Raw genomic sequence first — 19,999 nt, 5'->3', positions numbered from 1 at the left:
CCTCACCAGATCTATCTCAGTTTTCTTTTTAGTTTCTCTTTCATTTTATATTTAACGATAATTAATTAATCAATGAATCAATTAATTAAGTAATTCCCACACTGATTCTCTTCAGCTTACGTCCTTTTTCACGAAATAAATTTTCACATCTTGCAGGTTTGGCAAATATAAAAATTTCTGATTCTTAAAATTAAAAAAAAAAAAACTAAAAAAAAACTTTTATATAAGCCTAGGTCTATTTTTCTATTCTAGGTCTATTATAGACCTATCTCCTAAACGTTTCAACGCAATACCCTTGGTGCCATTAGTTGCAGTATCCGTAGAAGAGGTATCAAAAGTCAAGCTAGAAGACATATTGTCTTCTAGCTAGTTCTAAGTCTTTCTCAACTAACCCTGAAATGTCTAACTTATTAATATAGGCCACTATAGTTATATTGCTTTGTCACCGTATTGACAATCTATATAGACCTATATCTATGTCTAGGCATGGGGCAGTGGGATGGGACGCGACTGTGACAGTATCGATTAAGTTTGGAAAACAACTATTGAACGGAAAAATAATTAGTAAACAGAATTACTCTTTTGTTGCAATTGTAGCTACTTTTGTCGCTACAAAAGAGTAAACAGGATTGCTCTTTTGTTGTTATGTGGTTACTTTTATTGCTATTGCAGCTACTTTTGTTGCTATTGTAGCTACAAAAGAGTGAGCAGAATTACTCTTTTGTTGTTATGCAGTTACATTTATTGTTATTACAACTACTTTTGTAGCTATTATAGCTACAAAAGAGTAAACAGAATTACTCTTTTGTTGTTATGGTAGTTACTTCTGTTGCTATAGCTATTTTAGCTACAAAAGAGAGTGCAGAATTGCTCTTTTCTTGTTAATGTAGCTACTTTTGTTACTATTGTAGCTACAAAAGAGTAAACTGAATTACTCTTTTCTTGTTAATGTAGTTATTTGTTGCTATTGTCGCTACAAAAGAGTGAGCAGAATTACTCTTTTGTTGTAATTGTAGCTACTTTTGTCGCTACAAAAGAGTAAACAGGATTGCTTTTTTGTTGTTATGTAGTTACTTTTCTTGTTAATGTAGCTACTATTGTTGCTATTGTAGCTACAAAAGAGTAAACAGAATTATTCTCTTCTTGTTAATGTAGCTACTTTTGTTGCTACTGTAGCTACAAAAAAGTAAACAGAATTACTCTTTTGTTGTTATCTAGTTACTTTTATTGCTATTGCAGCAGCTTTTGTTGCTATTTCAGCTACAAAAGAGTGTGCAGGATTATTCTTTTCTTGTTAATGTAGCTACTTTTGTTGCTATTGTAGCTACAAAAGAGTAAACAGAATTATTCTTTTCTTGTTAATGTAGCTACTTTTGTTGCTACTGTAGCTACAAAAGAGTAAACAGAATTACTCTTTTGTTGTTATCTAGTTACTTTTATTGCTATTGCAGCAGCTTTTGTTGCTATTTCAGCTACAAAAGAGTGTGCAGAATTATTCTTTTCTTGTTAATGTAGCTACTTTTGTTGCTACTGTAACTACAAAAAAGTAAACAAAATCACTCTTTTGTTGTTATGTAGTTACTTTTATTGCTATTGCAGCTACTTTGGCTGATATTATAGCTACAAAAAAGTGAGCAGAATTACTCTTTTCTTGATAACGTAGCTACTTTCGTTGCTAATGTAGCTACTTTTGTTTTTATGGGAACAGCATTGTAGCATGCCCTTCTGCTCTCATTGCCAAATATTTCAAGTTTACTGTTATAACCCCCAAGACACACTATTGCGGGTAACATGCCTTTCTTTTCTCCCCCCCCGTTTGCTATTTATTCAATACAGTTTAGGCCCTACAAATAAAGTGTAAGTCTACTTACCTGTTTCAAGCTCATCAAGCTCAGCAATCGCCTCCTCCAAGTTTTTACCCGTGTCCTCATATTTTTGCCTTATATCGTCATACTCACGGTTTCTCTTTTCAAGTTTGCGCATAACTTCATCGAAAGTCATTTGTATATCAAAAGTGGTTTCGGTACGTGAAAAATCGAAATTCTTTTCACCTGTAATTCAAGATAACATATTCATGTTTCCTTCATTCTACGAACAGATCTGTGAAACTAGTCAGGGAAGAACTCTGAGACTTATGGGAAACTCTCCATAAGTCCCTATTATTTAGGGACTCCATATTATTTCTTTTATGGCAAGTATATAATTAATTTTTAAACACAACAATAATTTGTTATTAGCACATATGGCACGTTCAGAATAACAATAGGGGTGGATCTAGAGCGAAATCTTGGGGGGGGGGAGAAGACGCCAATAATTGACCAAATTGAACAACTCGTTAAAAAAAAGAGTGAAACAGAAAAGACAAGGAATGAGCCAGCCAGAAGAAATCATGGGAGGGGTGCTTCCCTGAATTCGCCAGTGGGATCTCAGAAAAAAAAACAAAAAACAGAGAGTGGAATGAATTCCAAAAGAATTCATATTGCCCTTTTTATATTAACGCATAAATCAGCAGGTGATTTTTTTTTTTTTTTTTATGTGACGGAACATGGACAAATATGATCCAACTATGCTCTCGCACTCAAACTGTGCCTTTCAATTATCATTTGTTTATCTAATAGACTAGTCACAGTTCCTCTTTGCCAGTTCTCGGACAGTTTCGCTCGAAGTCATTTGTACATCAAAAAGGATTTCCGAACGTGAAAAATTGATTTTTTTTCTTCTTTTTTTACTTTTAAAACGAGACATGTTTCCCTATTTTTGTTCTTCTGAGCTGGTTCACAGTCTTTTATATTGAATTATAAAATCTATAAACCTATAAAAACTTAATAATGAGAGACAGGGACGCACGGAGGGGCATATCTGTCCCCCCAGTCCATTATATCAGATTTACTCCAGTGAATTATTCAGTTCCTCTTTGCCAGGAAATGAAAATTTGATGTGGGGGAGTAAACCGGGAGGCTCTGAATAGATTGGGATGGAAGAGGAGCGTGCGTAGCTGTGTTGGCCTCAGGCAGCTTGGTGCTGCGGTGAGTTGCTAGTATATATATACGGTCAAACGTAAAATAATACGGTCAAATATACGGTCAAACGTAAAATAAGAGATACCTTGAAATGCTTGGCTAAATGTTAACATAATTATTTCTCATTGGAAAATAATGAGAGTATGGAAATAATGGTTGGGAGACTGGGGGGTTGGAAAACAATGGGAAATATGGTAAAAAAAGAAAAAAAACGAACATAAAATAAAAGGTACCTTGGAATGCTTGGCTATAGCTGAATTTCATTGTTTTCACTTGTGGATAATGAAAGTATAGAAATAATGGTTGGGAGGTCGAGAGCTTGGGAAAAAATGGCAAATATGGTAAAAAAAAGAAGAAAAAGATCCAACATAAAATAAAAGTACCTTGCAATACTTGGCTATATTTTAACCTCATTTTTTTTCTCTTCAGAAATAATAAAGGCATAGAAATAAAGAAAATAATGGTTGGGAGGTTGAAAAGTTAAAAAATAATGGGAAATATAGTAAAAAAGAGAAAAACATCAAACATAAAATAAAAGGTACCTTGCAATGCTTGGCTATATTTTAACCTAATTATTTCCCCTTCTGAAATAATAAAAGTAGGTGAATAAAAAAAAATATTGGGAGGTTGAGATGTTGAGAAATAATAGAAAATATGGTAAGAAAAAGGAAAAAGATCAAACATAAAAGAAGTTACCTTGCAAAGCTTGGCTATAGGTTAACCTCATTATTTCCCCTTGGGAATCAGCCAATGCTTTCTTATGGTCATCAAGAGTGCTTTGCAGTTTCTTTAGCTGCACTTCCAAGTCTTGGTTAGCAGTCTTAAAAAAAAAAATAAATCATATCAAAATGAAAGTCATGGAAATTTGTTAGAAAAACTTCTATTTGAACGAAAAAATCAACGAGTTACTTTACACTGACATACATCCAAGCCAACTACATCACATTTTTTTGTTTAGTAAACGTGACATCCAACAATGGCAATGACAAAGAACCAGAAAAACACATATTATTTTATTTCAGCAAGGGGTGGGGGGAGGGGGAATACACGAAAAACGCAAGAATCCGTCAACGGAGGTTACTAGCAAAGTCCAGTGCGAATATGGTCCCCTGAATATCAGCAAGGACCTGCCTTCTACCAGTGAGACACGAGAAGCAGCAAAGAAACTGAAAAATGGAAAATCACTAGGACTGGGTCGCATATCATACAGAGGCATGTTGATAAAGGCATCAACATACACGCGTTTGGTCTTTACTCTTCACTCAGACTTGGACAACAGCCAAAGTATCATCAGACTGGCAACTCACTCATTAAACTGAAAAATGGAAAATCACTAGGACTGGATCACACATCATGCAGAGGCATGTTGATAAAGGCATCAACATACACGCGTTTGGTCTTTACTCTTCACTCGGACTTGGACAACAGCCAAAGTACCATCAGACTGGCAACTCACTCATTAGGATATTCAAAAAAGGAGACGCTACCGAGCCAGGCAACTGGCGTTATAAGTTTACTGTTAATACCCACTAAGATTCTCTTATCCATTATCTTACAGAGAATCCGAACACAAATTGATTGACACCTTCGAAGCGAACTGTATGGTTTCTGGCTCGATTGGACTTCTAGCTAAAGAAAGCAGAGAGTGGTGTTCGAAGATCTAAAAGATCTTTGCGGACTTCAATAAGGCATTGTATTCCGTAGACCATGAAAATCTCTGGAAGATTCTCATCCATTATGGAATCCCTGAGAAAATGTGACGATTACTACGACCATGTATGAGGGCAGCTTAGGTTGCGTAAAAACACCAGAGACGAAAACTCGTTTTGTCGCATTTTGTCAGGAGTATGTTCTATCACCATTATTTTTTGTGATAATAATTAATTTCATCTTGCGGAACATAGTGACAGGAGGCATCAGATTAAACCCCGAAGTCCAGGTCAAAGATAATGACATTGCAAATGACATAGCAGTGTTTGAGTCAAGAAAACTGTCAAGAGGACGTGTCCCAAATATCTACACCTTCTGAATCTGTTAATGTCGGTTACTAAAGGTTGTCGTGTCTTTTCACAGATAGTTTGTCATCCTCTGTGGCCAGTGGATATTCAGTATTCTGCAAAGACACAGCCGGGCTTTTATCTCAAAAGCAAGGACTCTGTTATTCTTGATTCAGGTGCCATGTTTCTGCTGCGTAGAGTAGGAATTTTGTGCCTCATGAGGCTGCCTAGTTCAGTCGGTCCTACAGTTTCTTCTGCCCCGCACCAGCGTCAAGATCTTGAAGTTCTTCCCGAAAGACTCAACGCACATATCGTGCCAAGCCACTGAATGCAGCATGGATAAATCTTTTCAAACAGACAGCGTAACGACAGCCCCCTCCTTACAACCAGATTTTACAAAAATATTGACTTTAAAAGGAAAGTTAACAGATGTGTTAATGCTTATTACAGATTTTTTGTCAATCTATAAAAGTGATTCAAGAAGTCAACCTACAAATAATTCCATCCCAAACGAGGTAAATAACACTTAAGACTCATCATCACAAAAGTGCATTATCCTTAAATTCAGTGAATACTAATGAAGGAAGCAGAAGATTAAGTTCATTAACTTTAGCCAGTACAAGTGACAGAAATCTAAGTTCAGAAATTGCAAATGACCTCAATTCACCTCTATTCAACCTAATTAGAATCCCGACCTTGAGAACACAGATGCCCGAATTCGTTTTGTCATAGTAAATTTAGAATTCTTGAAAGGAAGGGGGACTGTTAGGCCCCAGTTCTCCTGCCCCTGCATACATCCCTGATAAACCCCATTGAATTTTGAATTGGGAGGAAGGGGGCAAAACAAATTCTCTGGTCCTGATAAAAAAGTAAAGCTACGTTTTTTCAAAATTTATTGCTGTCGCTGACAGGCTTTGCTGCTAGTTTTAGTAGTAATCGCACATTTATTATCAAAAAAATTTACAGAGACAAAATCAATTGGTAGCACACCAAAAGCGTCGCTTGCGAGGGAGTGTTATTAACAAAAAAGAACAAAAAATAGAAGAGAGAGAAAAAAAAAAGTAAAAATAAGTTACTTTACAATAAGCAGAGGGTGAAACCGTGTACCAAAAAGAAAACTTACATCAATAATTCATACATAATAAAACAACATAATATAATGATCCGGAAGCAAAAAAAAAAACTATAAACAATTATTATCAAATTTAATTCCATCAGTCTCAGTCTGTTTCGAACGTATACTTACCAAGCGACCTCACACGCAGCTCGGATTTGAAATGACTAATGGGTAATTCCTTGGTACTTGGGACAAGTTTATTCCACAGCTTAGCCCCTCTGTAAATAACTGAAAAAGCAGCCCTACCTGAAACTAGGCCAGGAGCCTCAATATCTCCACTTGTCCGAGTTCCGTGATAATGGACGTTGGACCTTTCGCGAAATATTCCGGTAAAATAGTCTGGAAGAAACCCATGGTAATACTTGTTCGTAAAAACCAGTGTATAAAAATTACGCAATCCAGCAGCAGGCATAATATTAATTATACTGTGTTCAATATACTATATTAATTGACCTGACCAAAGTCCGGTTCTCTATTCCACAAAATGATTTAATGATACTATTCTGCAGTATGCGGATTGGGCTAAATGTTGAGGGGAAAGTACCAAGTCATACAGACGAACAATACAAAAGATTCGGATTTATCAGAGAAATATATAATAACCGTATATATATTGACCCCCTTCCCCCTTTTTTAATGTTCCTTTTAATTCTTCTTCTGACTTGTATTTGTTTAAGTTTAGTCTGACCAGTTTTTTATCTTTTTAACTTGAATTGATTTATTACAGTTCAATTATTTACTCATAAATGATTATTCGTTATGATTTTTCTTTTTCGTTGTTTTTTTTCCGAATATTTGCCAGTTTTAGCAAAACCATGTGATTTGTCGACTCCCAAGTCCGAATTCAGCCCTTTGAGGGCTTATGATACAGTTTCTAAGAAATAAATACCTTATATTATCCAATGGAATAAAATTGCTTTTGGAAAGGCGTAGCTTCAGGTGCAGAGAAAATCTCTGAGATCTCCGTACTTGATGTAGGATGCTAAAGGCACCATTTGCCTATCCTATTCTGGTGAGTATTCCTCTCACTGTCGAGCTGTGTTCTCGATGATACTTTCCAGGTATTTGAACTGGATAATTTGTTCAACATCTTAGTTGCCACATTTACAGACAGAGGAGAGTCAATTGTTAAACTTGGTTTTCTATCACTAGTAGTTTAAGATGGTTTACCATGATGATGGTTTTTCTATAAAACATCATCTTTCTATATTCATCATCTAAGATGATGACAGACTGAAAATACCTACCATCTAACAAACAGGAAGATGTTTATGAAGCTATACTGATAGTGACAGAGGAGATAGAGGATAGTACTCAAGGTGAAGAAGTAGATGCTATGTCTCCCAGTCTTGAAGAAGATGAATTACCACTGGTTAAAATACCCTCAGTTGACGAGCTAAGCGATAGCCATTGAATAGTTGAATACTCGTCAACGCTACCAGAAAGCGTAAATGATATATAGTAAAGATAGACTTTCAGTAGTCTGGCTCTATCCCTCATCAGATCACACCTGAGCGTCCACAAAACCATCAATTCACTGCACCGAGAGCTTCACCACTTATCACATAAAATGCATGGAAATTTGTCGGTGGGTACTACAGTGCTTCATCAGAATCTGGTCGCAAATCCAAGCGATTTTTCCTTTTGTTTTCATACAGCCTATCACAAGAGTTTGCAGCGTCTACAATGAACCACTGCAAAGGCAACACAAAAACACGTGTATTTTCGCAAATTTTAATAAGACAATAAATAACAGATCGTAATAATCTGATATTTAAAAAAAGCTAAAACTAATAACTAGCTTAATTGACTAAAAAAAAAACAACTAAATAACAATTTGGATTATTATTGACAAGAACTTATCATTTAAGTACCATGTAAAAGCTATAAGTAAAATATTATCGCGGAATTTAGGGATTATCCGTAAATTAAAACATTGTTTTCCTTCATATGCATACGGTTATTATATTTTTCTCTGATACATCCGAATCTTTTGTATTGTTCGTCTGTATGGCTTGGTACTTTCCCCTCAACATTTAGCCCAATCCGCATGCTGCAGAATAGTATCATTAGATCATTTTGTGGAATAGAAAACCGGACTTTGGTCAGGTCAATTAATATAGTATATTGAACACAGTATAATCAATATTATGCCTGCTGCTGGATTGCGTAATTTTTATACACTGGTTTTTACGAACAAGTATTATCATGGGTTTCTTCCAGACTATTTTACCGGAATATTTCGGGAAAGGTCCAACGTCCATTATCATGGAGCTCGGACAAGTGGAGATATTGAGGTTCCTCGCCTAGTTTCAGGTAGGGCTGCTTTTTCAGTTATTTACAGAGGGGCTAAGCTGTGGAATAAACTTGTCCCAAATACCAAGGAATTACCCATTAGTCATTTCAAATCTGAGCAGCGTGTGGGGTCGCTTGGTAAGTATACATTCGAAACAGACTGAGACTGATGGAATTAAATTTGATAATAATTGTTTATAGTTTTTTTTTTTTGCTTCCGGATCATTATATTATGTTGTTTTATTATGTATGAATTATTGATGTAAGTTTCCTTTTTGGTACACGGTTTCACCCTCTGCTTATTGTAAAGTAACTTATTTTTGCTTTTTTTTCTCTCTCTTCTATTTTTTGTTCTTTTTTGTTAATAACACTTCCTCGCAAGCGACGCTTTTGGTGTGCTACCAATTAATTTTGTCTCTGTAAATTTTTTTGATAATAAATGTGCGACTACTATAAAGACTAGCAGCAAAGCCTGTCAGCGACAGCAATAAATTTTGAAAAAACGTAGCTTTACTTTTTTATCAGGACCAGAGAATTTGTTTTGCCCCCTTCCTCCCAATTCAAAATTCAATGGGGTTTATCAGGGATGTATGCAGGGGCAGGAGAACTGGGGCCTAACAGTCCCCCTTCCTTTCAAGAATTCCAAATTTACTATATTTCTATGGATTTCTGACCCAAGTTATATAACGAAATTTACCAAAAGAATTTTTGAGGGGCTTGCAAAAAGAATAAATATCCCTAGATAGGTATTGCTTCTTTTGCAAGTTTATATGTTTTCTTTTATTTTCATCCTGTGGACTGTTCATTGGAAATTGTCTAGTTCTTTCCGCAGTGCCAGCAAGGGATGACAAAAATTTAATGCAGTTGTATGGGACCTAGTGAAATCAGGAGTGGTTATTATATTTGGAAAGATCATTGAATACGGATTTTAATTACATAAATTTGATTTTCCTATTTGATTTTCACCTTTTAAAAAATCTTTTTGTCCTAAGCTATACTATACCTGCCACTTTTGAAAATACTTTTACGAAGACACATTCAGTTTCCAGGTTCTAAGACATTTTATATGATTATATGAATTTTGAAACTTAACATTAATTAACGTATTTATAATCCATGTACACAAAAAGAGTATAAAGAGTATAAGAGAAAGAGTATAAAATAAAAAGAAAAGAAACAAGAGCAAAATGTATGATCAAAGAAAATATTACAGAACCACAACCTCTTAACAGTTTTAAGAATCTAAACAATTTTTTGTAATTTAATAAAACCTGAAGTACAATATCACGCTAAAAATTGTGTCATTGTCAGAAATACGATCGCATCAATTTTACTCCCACAAAACCGACGCTTTCGATCGTCAAAACTGATCGCAATTATGCCGGGAATACAGTCACGTCCGAGATACGATAATTTACACTACTCTTTGGACAATAAATTCCGCTATAGTCAGAAATGCGGTCGCCTGAATCTTACCAATACTTCCATAAAACTAATTTTTACCGTTTTCAGAACTGGTCGCAGTTGTGCCCGGAATATGGTCACGTCCGAGATGGGATTATTTACCGCACTGTTTGGCAAATCCATCCCAATAAAAGCAAAAATTAGTAAACAACTTGTGTCTATAATCTGGAACCCAAAAATATTAACAAAACTCTTAACCTAAAAACTCTTTAATATAAAAAGACAACCTTTATGCCCAAGCAGGACGAATGATCAATAATTATAAGAAAAAAAAGGGAGGGGATACCTTCAACGCTCGATTTTCCTTCACAAGGTTTTCATTAGCTACAGGATCCTCTCTCCTTTTCTTCATGAATTCCTGCTGCGATCGTAAACGGTTTTCTGCTGTTTCCTCGGCTCTTTCTTGAAGCTTAAAATTTATTAAACATAAATCATTAAGAATCGAAAAAAAAAGAAAAAACTTTTTTCTAAATATTAATTATTTTGAAGATTTATATGGCTGTGTAATTTTCCACTTTACAAAATTCAAACAATCAGATTTTATTTTCATACTTTATTTATACTTTCGTTCATAAATTTAAGTACTTCTACACGCACATACATATATACATGCATACAGCCATACTTTGGTATATACACACATATTATCATATATACATACATACCTCACATACATACATATATACTTTCAAACATTAATTTCACTTTCATATTTTTGTAGTTTAGTCAAAGTAGGTAGAAGAATCCAAATAAATTATAAAAAAGCGTTTCCATTTATTAATACTAACAAATATGCAATTTTATGAGGAGGTAGAATTGCATGACTACCCAATATCAAGGCAAACTGTCTATAGTTTTCAATTTCGATCTGTACAGCAATGCTGATCGAGATTTTATCTTTACGCTCATACTTACTTTGATGTTCTACTTAATAGTATTGCAGTTTGTTGTTAATAGTTTCAATGTTATGTCTCCAATGTTAAAAAAAAAAAGAAATGGCGCCTTTGGAACTCAGAATTTGAAAAGTATAAAGTCAGTGCATTTCCGGCAAGTACGAAAAGCAAAAGCATTCAGAGTACTTTTTATAGGAGGCCAAAACTCAATCCATGTGCTCAAACATTCTCATGCCTGCTTATTTAAAAATCAATGTCTAGAGACCATCAATTTAGACAAATCACTTGGAGTATTTTCAGGGGGGGGGGGGTATTTTCCAGGGGGGTATTTACCGGGGAGGGGTAAACACCGGCTCCCATTTAGGACTGCTCGTACAAGAAAAAGCAAATCAAGGTTCAAGGTTCTTTTAATATACCCAAAACATACAAAATATTAGGTAACTCAAGGCTGAGAGTATAGCTCGAATGCAATTGAGCTACCTTTAAACAACACTAAATATACACAAAAATTAAAAATAAATAGTTCTCTTAACCAATCTTGGCAGAAATAAATAAAAACAAATCCCGTGCCGTACGATACCATTTCCATCCTCCGCGCACCATTTTGAGACACAATTAAATTTACAACTTAAAACCAAGTGAGTCATAAGACATCTGGAGGCCTCATGGGCGAACCCCGGAGACCAACCCAATACTCCAAAAAATAATAAACATCCTTAAAAAAACCAAAAAAAAACATTTTTTATATCATTTAGATTTATACCTTTCAATCAGCACTCTTTTCAACTTCTGTCTTATAGCATCTATGCTTACATTAAAATCAATATTATTTTTCAATCTTTCCCAATGTAGAGGAATCAAATACCTCAGGTAAAAACGCGACCTCTCTGTAACTACCTTAGGAGTCCGCAGAATATTTTTACCACGGGTTTCAACTTGTGAAGATGAAGGAAAAGAAATAAGACCCATCGATGCAAAATATCTGGAGAGCTTTTCTCGTTCAACCTTAATCTTAAACATAACACTTAAAAATTGATTACTTTGCCGAACAGGAAGAATATTATGAAGTGAAAAAAGGGTCTCTGTTGTGGATTTTAAGGGGAAGTTTGATCGTGATGGCAGAAAAGGTTTAAGGATACAAACTGCTTTATTTTGGATAATCTGTAAAGGGGTAACATTACTTTTAAAAGTGTTCAAAAAAATAATAGATACATAATCAAAATGGGATTGCACAAGGGAAAAGTAAAGGGATTTAAGAGCGCAATATGGAAGAAGGTTTTTCAGACTGCACATTATACCAACTCCACGGGCAGACTTTGCTCTAACCTGATTAATTTGCTCTTTCCATGACAAATTCTCATCAAACACAACTCCCAAATATCTTATCGATACAGCCCTTTCAATAACAGACTCAGGTTCATTCGCAGAAAGGGAAACTGATTCTATATCTGGAAACTTGTGACCTGTCCTGCTGTTAACAATAAACTTCGTCTTCTTTCTGATCAGAAGTAGTCTATTATCAGAGAGCCAAGTAGACAATCTATTATATGTGGATGTTAAATTGACCACTAGCTCTTCACGAGATTTACCAGAAACGGTTGCAGCAGTGTCATCAGCAAACTGAGTGCCTATAGAAGAGACTCCAGTAGCTGAGCACAAATCATTAATGTAAACTAGGAAAAGCAGAGGTCCTACTACGGATCTCTGGGGAACACAAACCTTATTTGACTGCTGTAAAGAATCAGATCTAACATCATTATATATAAGTATCTGCTGCCTCCCATGAAGATACGATTCAAGTAACCTAAGGCAATTACCACGAATACCAGCATTCGAAAGCTTATACAAAAGAATTTGATGAGAAATGGAATCAAAAGCTTTCTGTATGTCTAAAAATATAGCTGCAGGCGTTTCGCCATGGTCAAGACAATCACTAATATGTTGGACAATAATAGCCATAGGATGATCAGTGCAATGTTCTTTTCTAAATCCAAACTGAAGTTTAGAAATGTAATCGAATTTCTCAAAAACAGAATAAATTCTGTTATACAGTGCTCGCTCTACAACCTTCGAAAAAGCAGAGAGTATCGATATAGGACGATAATTAGCAGGAAGCCTCGGGTCATCACCGTTATGTTGGGCCACAATTCTTGCTGATTTAAATGTTGAAGGATAGACACCAGTTACAAATATAAGATTAATAATGTGGCATAACACCGGTGATATAACTGGGAATATTTCTGTGACCAAATTAGTCGAAGATCCATCAAGGGCTTCAGATGAACCGTTCTTCATTTTAGATATGATGTGTTTTAGTTCAATTCCAGTGATCGGGGAAAGGAACATGCTTTTATCAGAAGGAGGGGGCATGTGATCTTTAAATAAATCATTATGATTATTATTTGGAGAAACATGAGATGCATTAGCTGTTTTTTCACCGATCCTTACAAAATGAGCATTGAGCAAGTTTATTATTTCCTGCTCATCGGAAGAAAAAGTACCATCACCACGTAACATTTCATTTGGAAATGAAGATTTCTGAGACCTTCCCAACAGAGAGTTAATAAGTCTCCAAGTGTGTTTTTCATCCCCACGAGCTTCTACAAATGATTTTTCAAAATATCTAGCTTTTGCTTTCCGAATTAACTGTGTAAGGACATTTTTATACTTTTTAAACTCTTCTTTATTTATAGTAGATGGGAATGACATAGATATTTTAAATAGCTTATTTTTTATTGAAATAGAGTGTAGAAGCCTGCGTGAGATCCATGGTTTTTTAGGGAGTGTATATATTTTTTTTTTAATGCGCCTCAATGGACATGCTTCATCCAAGCACTCACTGAAATATTTTAAAAACAGAGCCGTAGAAATCTCGGGGCATTCACATTCTAGAATTGCAGTCCATTCATTTAAATACAAAAGGTTCCTCAATTTATCCATTCCTTCTTTATCAATTTTTCGAGTTTGTTTAAATTCCAAAAATTTTGGTCTGTGATTAATTCCAACATCGGCAACAGCCACACAATGGTCAGAAACATCTGTAAATATAATATGCGAAAGATAGTAGAAAAAATATTATCAATGAGAGTAGCCGTATCTTCCGTAACCCGGGTCGCAGACCTGCATGATGGTAAAAGCGATTTTGATAGGTTCATGCACAGAAACTCAAGCGATTTTTCATACAAATGATTAGAAATTCCCGGTCTATTTGTCTGAGCTAGCAATAAATCAATATTAAAATCACCCATTACCAGAACTTGCTCAGAATTCAAATTAGTCACATCTTCAATGAAGCATTCATAAATTCGCAAAAACTCTTGTAACGAAGCCGATGGTGATCGATAAACAACACAAACAAGAACTTTCCTATTATCAATCACACACTCAATGCAAAGGCTCTCAAAAAGTCATCTCTTGGTCATGCTTAGATAGTTGCTTCTTCACAACAAATGGAATATCATCCCGAACAAAAAGTCCAACTCCACCACCCTGTCTATTTTCCCTATTATTAGATATAAATTTAAATCCATCACAATTCATGAATTCTGCATTTTTATTACTTAAAAACGTTTTACATAGGCCTAAGGTACTTACCCTGTAGTTAGAAAGTAACTGCGAAACAAAATCGTGGCTACTAGCCAAACCTCTGCAGTTAAAAAGTGCTGATCTAAGTTCCCATCAATTACATGTGTTCCTAAATCCCCTTCAAATAAAAAATCAGTAGCAGGAAGGCTAGCTGATGCGTCAGATGGCTCTGGTTGACGGTTTGCAACAGTCCCAGAGACCTGCTGCTTAAGTATAGCTTAATTGTGCCTGTTTCATGTAATATAATGAAAGGATACTGTTTATTCTATAGTTTTTGACCCTCCTAAGTTTGTCTAATGTGTGTGCCATGCAATTGAAATATGATCAAGCAGTCTCAATCGGACTGTTTTCACCTGAGTTAACTGTGGCGCCATCTCTTTTTCTTGCAAAAATTCTAAGTTCAGCTTAATTGTGCCTGTTTCACGCAATATAACGAAAGAATACTATTTATAATATAGTTATTGACACTATTAAGTTCGTCTAATGTGTGTGCCATGCCATTCAAATATGATAAAGAAGCCTTAATTGGACTGTTTTCACCCGAGTTAACTGTGGCGCCATCTTTTTTTACAGAACTCGTAGCATTAAATTTGCTCGGAAGAACGCCAGATGACAGACCACTGCCCCAAGAGCTCCTGTCTAACCGTAAGAAGCGGAAGCGATGCCGCAATCGTGGCGGCAAACAAGGTCAGCTGATGATCCCAGTTATCGTTTCATTAAGGTCAACTAGTCTTGCTCCGAAAACCTCACCCCATCAACGTATCCTTGTTAAGATAGACTGTTCTACAAATTCCAATATGTCATCTCTAGCCTTCAGACACTTACCAAAATGAGGTGTTTTGGGTGTGATACTGAAAGTCTTCTCCATGCCTATAAGTGTTATGTTCGCCCGTTGCTTGAGTACGCGTGCCCGGTGTGGGGTCCATCTACTATCTGCACAGCGTACCTATTACGCGAAATAGAGTGCGTCCAGAAAAGAGCAACAAGGATTATGCTCCGAAACCATGACATACCCTATGATCAAGCCCTCGCTAAATTAAATTTATCTCCACTTAAAGCCCGGCTTGAACACCTTATTCAGCAATTTGGAAAATCCGTCCTGGCCAATAAGAGCCACCGATCAATACTACCCAAACCAGCCCCTCCCAATAGCGAACTCGGTTACAAAATAAACTTGTACCCCCTAAAGTACGAACTAATCGTTACGCCAACTCATTTGTGCCTTTCTTCACATCCATTTTTAATGCAGAGTCGTAGTGTGTGATTTTTGTTTAAATGTATGATTTTTGTGAAAAAACTGAATTTAGGTATGCTACGATAGTTTTTAAATATACCGATCTCTCTCTCTCTCTCTCTCTCTCTCTCTCTCTCTAGCTAAATGATCCTCATAAACACCTTTAGCAAAAGGGGAAAAATCATAATAAATATTTTTTAGATCAAGCTGATCACCGAGGCGGCTCCCCAATCTTCCCCCAGACTCCCCACCACTCACGTGTTATATATAAATTTCATCTTTACCTTATGTCCCAGGCAGGCACGACGGAAAAATGGAAATGGCATCGCATCACTAATCAGGCAAATCGGGTAAAAAAGTGCCAGAGAACAAACAAGACCTCGAAACCATATTTTTTTCACTAGACCTACTAACACTAGAAAACTAAAAAAAGATTACACGCAAAAAACGAGGTTGTAGAACCCAACATGTACACAAGACTGTGACAGAGGTGGCAAGAAAATCAATCAAAATTTCTATCACAATACTAATAATAATCACAAAGGGACAGCAAAAACTAGCCCATCACTCTTTCCCAGGGTGACGAGGCCGTGGATTTGGATTCAAACCAAAGCTTCGAGCCCTTCTGTTTAACACACGTAAACTTTGCGGAATCTGATTCACGTAAATCCTTTGCTTTCGCAAGAAGTTCATTTCGAGTAGCGTTTAGCTTGGGGGGAAGATCCGTGCACACACGAATGCCACTCCCCTTCAATTTACGAACTGAGTTGAGAGTCCTCTGAATGTTCTGTTCGTTTACAACCGAGATAAATACAGGTGCAGGACGAGGCCTTCGATTAGTAACGTTAACGTGGCCTGACAGACGAGACGGAGCATTGGAACCACTGAGCATGCGGTAGCACTTCGTAATCTGAATGGGGTCGCTTATCTCCATTGTAACAGATAAAAATTTTCTTCAACTGTTTGAGACGGCCGCTCAGTAGGCATGCCATGAATTAACAAATTCAATTTGCGGTCCTTGACATCACTTTCCAGTACCTGATTCTCCAGTTGATCACACCTTAATTTTTGATCCTCCAACTCCTTTTCCAGTTGCCCAATTTTTATATCTCGATCGGAGGCATCCTTTTTTGGCATAGCTATTTCCCCCGTAAGGGACTGAATGGACTTGTTGATGTCTTTTTGAGAACGGATTACAGCATCAAGTTTTTCCGTTAAAATCTTCACTGCTTCATCAAAGTTCTTTTGTGATACTGCCATAATGATTGCAATAAAGCCACTTCCTTGTTGATTTAATGCAGCATGTAATTATATCCAGAGTAATTATATAGATGAGATTATATCCAGATTGTATCCAATAAAGGTGTTTACTGTATGAACTCTCAAACAAGACTGAAATTATTACAAGTCGATAATTATTATGCTTATATGTTGCATACCTAGCTGAATACCGCTATGAATAAGACTTTAGGGTTTAGCTGTACTCTAAACTCAAATTGAACTTACCTCTTCCACATATTCTGTGAAGGCCTTTTCTCGTTGAGCGAATATATCCTCATATTCTTTGCTAATCTCTTCTCTTAAGTCAATTTCAAGGTTTTCGTTTTCTTCTTCCATCTAAAATAAGCAAAATCAAGTCAATATATTAAGAAACAAATAAAAGTTCAAATAAGGATAAGTCCTTTTACTAGACAGTGAAAACAGATGCAAAAAGTTCTGTATATATTTATCACATATAAGTGATCGTCATTAGTAGACAAAAAAAGTGTTAAATTCAGTGATTTGTATTTATTTTCACTGTTAGTAAAAGGACTTATCCCAATTTGAACTACTATTTCTTCGTCATAGAAAGGCAATGTGGTCTTCGAAAAATATACCAATATATTTAGGATTAAAAAAAAGTTTTTTCAACTGAAAGTAAGGAGCAACATTAAGACTTAAAACAAAACAAAAACTATTCCATATATGAAGGGAGCTGTCTCTTCCTCAGCCCTCGCTCATTCACAAATATTTATTTCATTCGTATTTATCAGCCCTTATATTTCAACCGCCTTTCTTGAAACTTTTTGACAAAATTAAAACTTTCACATAAAGATTGAGGGTTGAGGATGGAGTGGCCCCCCTCATATATAGAATGGTTTCTGTCCGATTTAAGATTTAAAGTTATTCCTTACTTTCAGTTGAACTTTTTTTTTTCTGATCTTTTTCAAATCATGCCAGAAAATTGCCTTCCTCCTTCTCGTGTAAAATTTCCTCTGAAAATTTACAATATGGAAAATCTCCTCTTCACGGAAAACACTATTTTGGAAAATCATCACCACAGAGGATACCCTCAAAAAATCTGCTTATACTTCCCAGTAATAAATAGGACCAGACAATGTGAACAATGCGAAAATTGCGTAACTTACAACCCATTCACCAGGGACTATGGGAACTTATACCGCAAAGACACAGTTATTGGAACTATCAACTATGTTGAATCTAATTGCAATCTTAAAATCATGACTAGATGTCTCTTGAAAAAAGGCGCATGGTAGGGAGGCTAATTGCCCTCCAATCTTTTTGGATACAAAAAAGAAAGACAAAAAGGGGGAAATGTATCCGTGATCCTTCTTCTAGCGAAAAAAGCAAAATTCCACATTCATGTATGTGGAAGCATCTACAGCAGAATTCTACGGTAATCTGAATCTGACGGTGCGATTTTCATTAAGATAGCTTGAATTGCACAGGGTGTTCTCCCCCTTTTTCGAAAATTGGGTAAGTTTTCTGGGTTCACAGTTTTTATGGGTAACATTAAACCTAACAAACGTAATATATTTTTAATAAGTATGAAAAACCACTTCATGTCATGTATATTTTGTTGACAAAAGTCTGTTTTTAAAAGTGTCAGTTATGATTGACCCGAGTCACTCCTTGCTTACAGTTCGATACCCACGAATTATTTGAAAAATCAATTATAAGGACAAAGTTATGTATTACTTTGTGGCCACCATTTATAGTTATATATCCCATAAAAGACGTTTTATCTAGGGAAAATAGTTATTGGTTTTTTAAGGCCGGCATAGAGGTCATATCCTGGTCATATCCATTAGCATCATTTTAAGCAGAAAAAAAAAACAAAAAAAAAAACAGCTTTCTCTAAAACAAATTACATTAAGAAGTAGATCCCGACATCATGTCGGTTTTCTTTTCGGCAGCGAATAGATGATTTTTAGGGAAAACAGTGGCAAGCTGTGACACACCGATTTTCTTATTAGGAATGAGTTTCGAATCTTTTCAAAACAACCCCGAGTGATGTATCGTTTGAACTCGAATAAACAAAAGAGTTTGTTAGAGCCCCTCAGAACTACAAGGGCGTGTACTACACAATGATACATGTAGATTCGAGGAAACACAACAAAACAACAACATTTAAAAATCTGTATTATCAAGAGTCTTTTTTCACCCTTTTTAATCGCTTCCTGTTCAATAAACGGTAGTGTTCGCTTCCTCCGTGTCTGTGTTTTTGTTGTACTCAATGAAGCCCAGTGATTACATTATCATAGCCAGTGTGTGTCATAATGCTGAAGCAGTTTTGTTCGTTGTGTGCCACAGAACACAGAAGATGCTAAGGACTCAGTTCGTTTGAGAGAAGAGGAAGAAAAACAATAGACAAAAAGTCTTGCCTTATTAATACCTTACAGCAGATAAATTAGACCTTGTTTGGAGACCTCAACTGAGGCAAAATTTAACAATGGAAGCCCCAATGCACGTAAAAGCAAATGAGTGATATTTTCCGTCTCCATTCTATCAGGCAGGGGCGTCGCAAAGAGACAGGACCCTAAATTTTTAGATTCAGTAAAATTTAGATCAAAACTCCAAAATTACACCGAATCAGAGAGAGAAAAAAAAACGAATAGTTACAGCAGAATCTCAGAAGGTCCAAAATTTTAATCTGATTTCTATTCCAACTCAAAGATCCGACAGAGAAGATCCAAAATTTATAAGTATAATCAAAATCTATAATCATCCGGCAAATTTGAAAAAGTTGAGAATTTGGCTGAATTTTGCATAAGAATTTAATTACATTGCTGTCTTTTTTTCGAAATCCAAGTGAACTTTCTGGAACGAATATGGTTAAATGACAAATTCGTTAACATGCATTTTCGTAGTTTCGCCAAATTGGCCAAATTCGGAAACTGATAATCCTTAGTCCAAGATTCAAATAAATTTTGAAAATTTTTTACAATGAAACACAGGGATGGAAAAACTGAGGAAATGACAAATTATGGTTCATGATGTAAGATATATCTTAAAAGTAAAGAATCTTAATATATGTATAAAAGCAAAACAAGATCTGTAAAGAGAAAAATTTCTATTGCTGCGAACCATTTCGAATAAATTATCAAATTATA

The 19,999-nt window shown here is 35.7% G+C and overlaps 1 protein-coding gene across 4 annotated transcripts in view; it reads right to left on the bottom strand.

Annotated features, from left to right (window-relative positions):
* The window catches only part of LOC136031481 (kinesin-like protein KIF20B), a 106,438-nt gene that overhangs the window by 21,132 nt on the left and 65,307 nt on the right, over nucleotides 1-19,999 (bottom strand). For all 4 annotated transcript variants that reach the window (XM_065711112.1, XM_065711113.1, XM_065711114.1 and 1 more), the window contains 4 exons: nucleotides 17,112-17,222; nucleotides 10,180-10,302; nucleotides 3,717-3,840; nucleotides 1,872-2,051 (listed from right to left, as the gene is read on the bottom strand). In XM_065711112.1, the coding sequence (XP_065567184.1) occupies nucleotides 1,872-2,051; nucleotides 3,717-3,840; nucleotides 10,180-10,302; nucleotides 17,112-17,222 (538 nt within the window). The remainder of the gene's footprint in view (nucleotides 1-1,871; nucleotides 2,052-3,716; nucleotides 3,841-10,179; nucleotides 10,303-17,111; nucleotides 17,223-19,999) is intronic.

Source organism: Artemia franciscana, chromosome 9 (genome assembly GCF_032884065.1).
Source record: "Artemia franciscana chromosome 9, ASM3288406v1, whole genome shotgun sequence".
Taxonomy (NCBI): Eukaryota; Metazoa; Arthropoda; class Branchiopoda; order Anostraca; family Artemiidae; genus Artemia; species Artemia franciscana.
The sequence above is the reverse complement of the archived record's forward strand: the minus strand, read 5'-3'. Positions and strand labels throughout refer to the sequence as shown.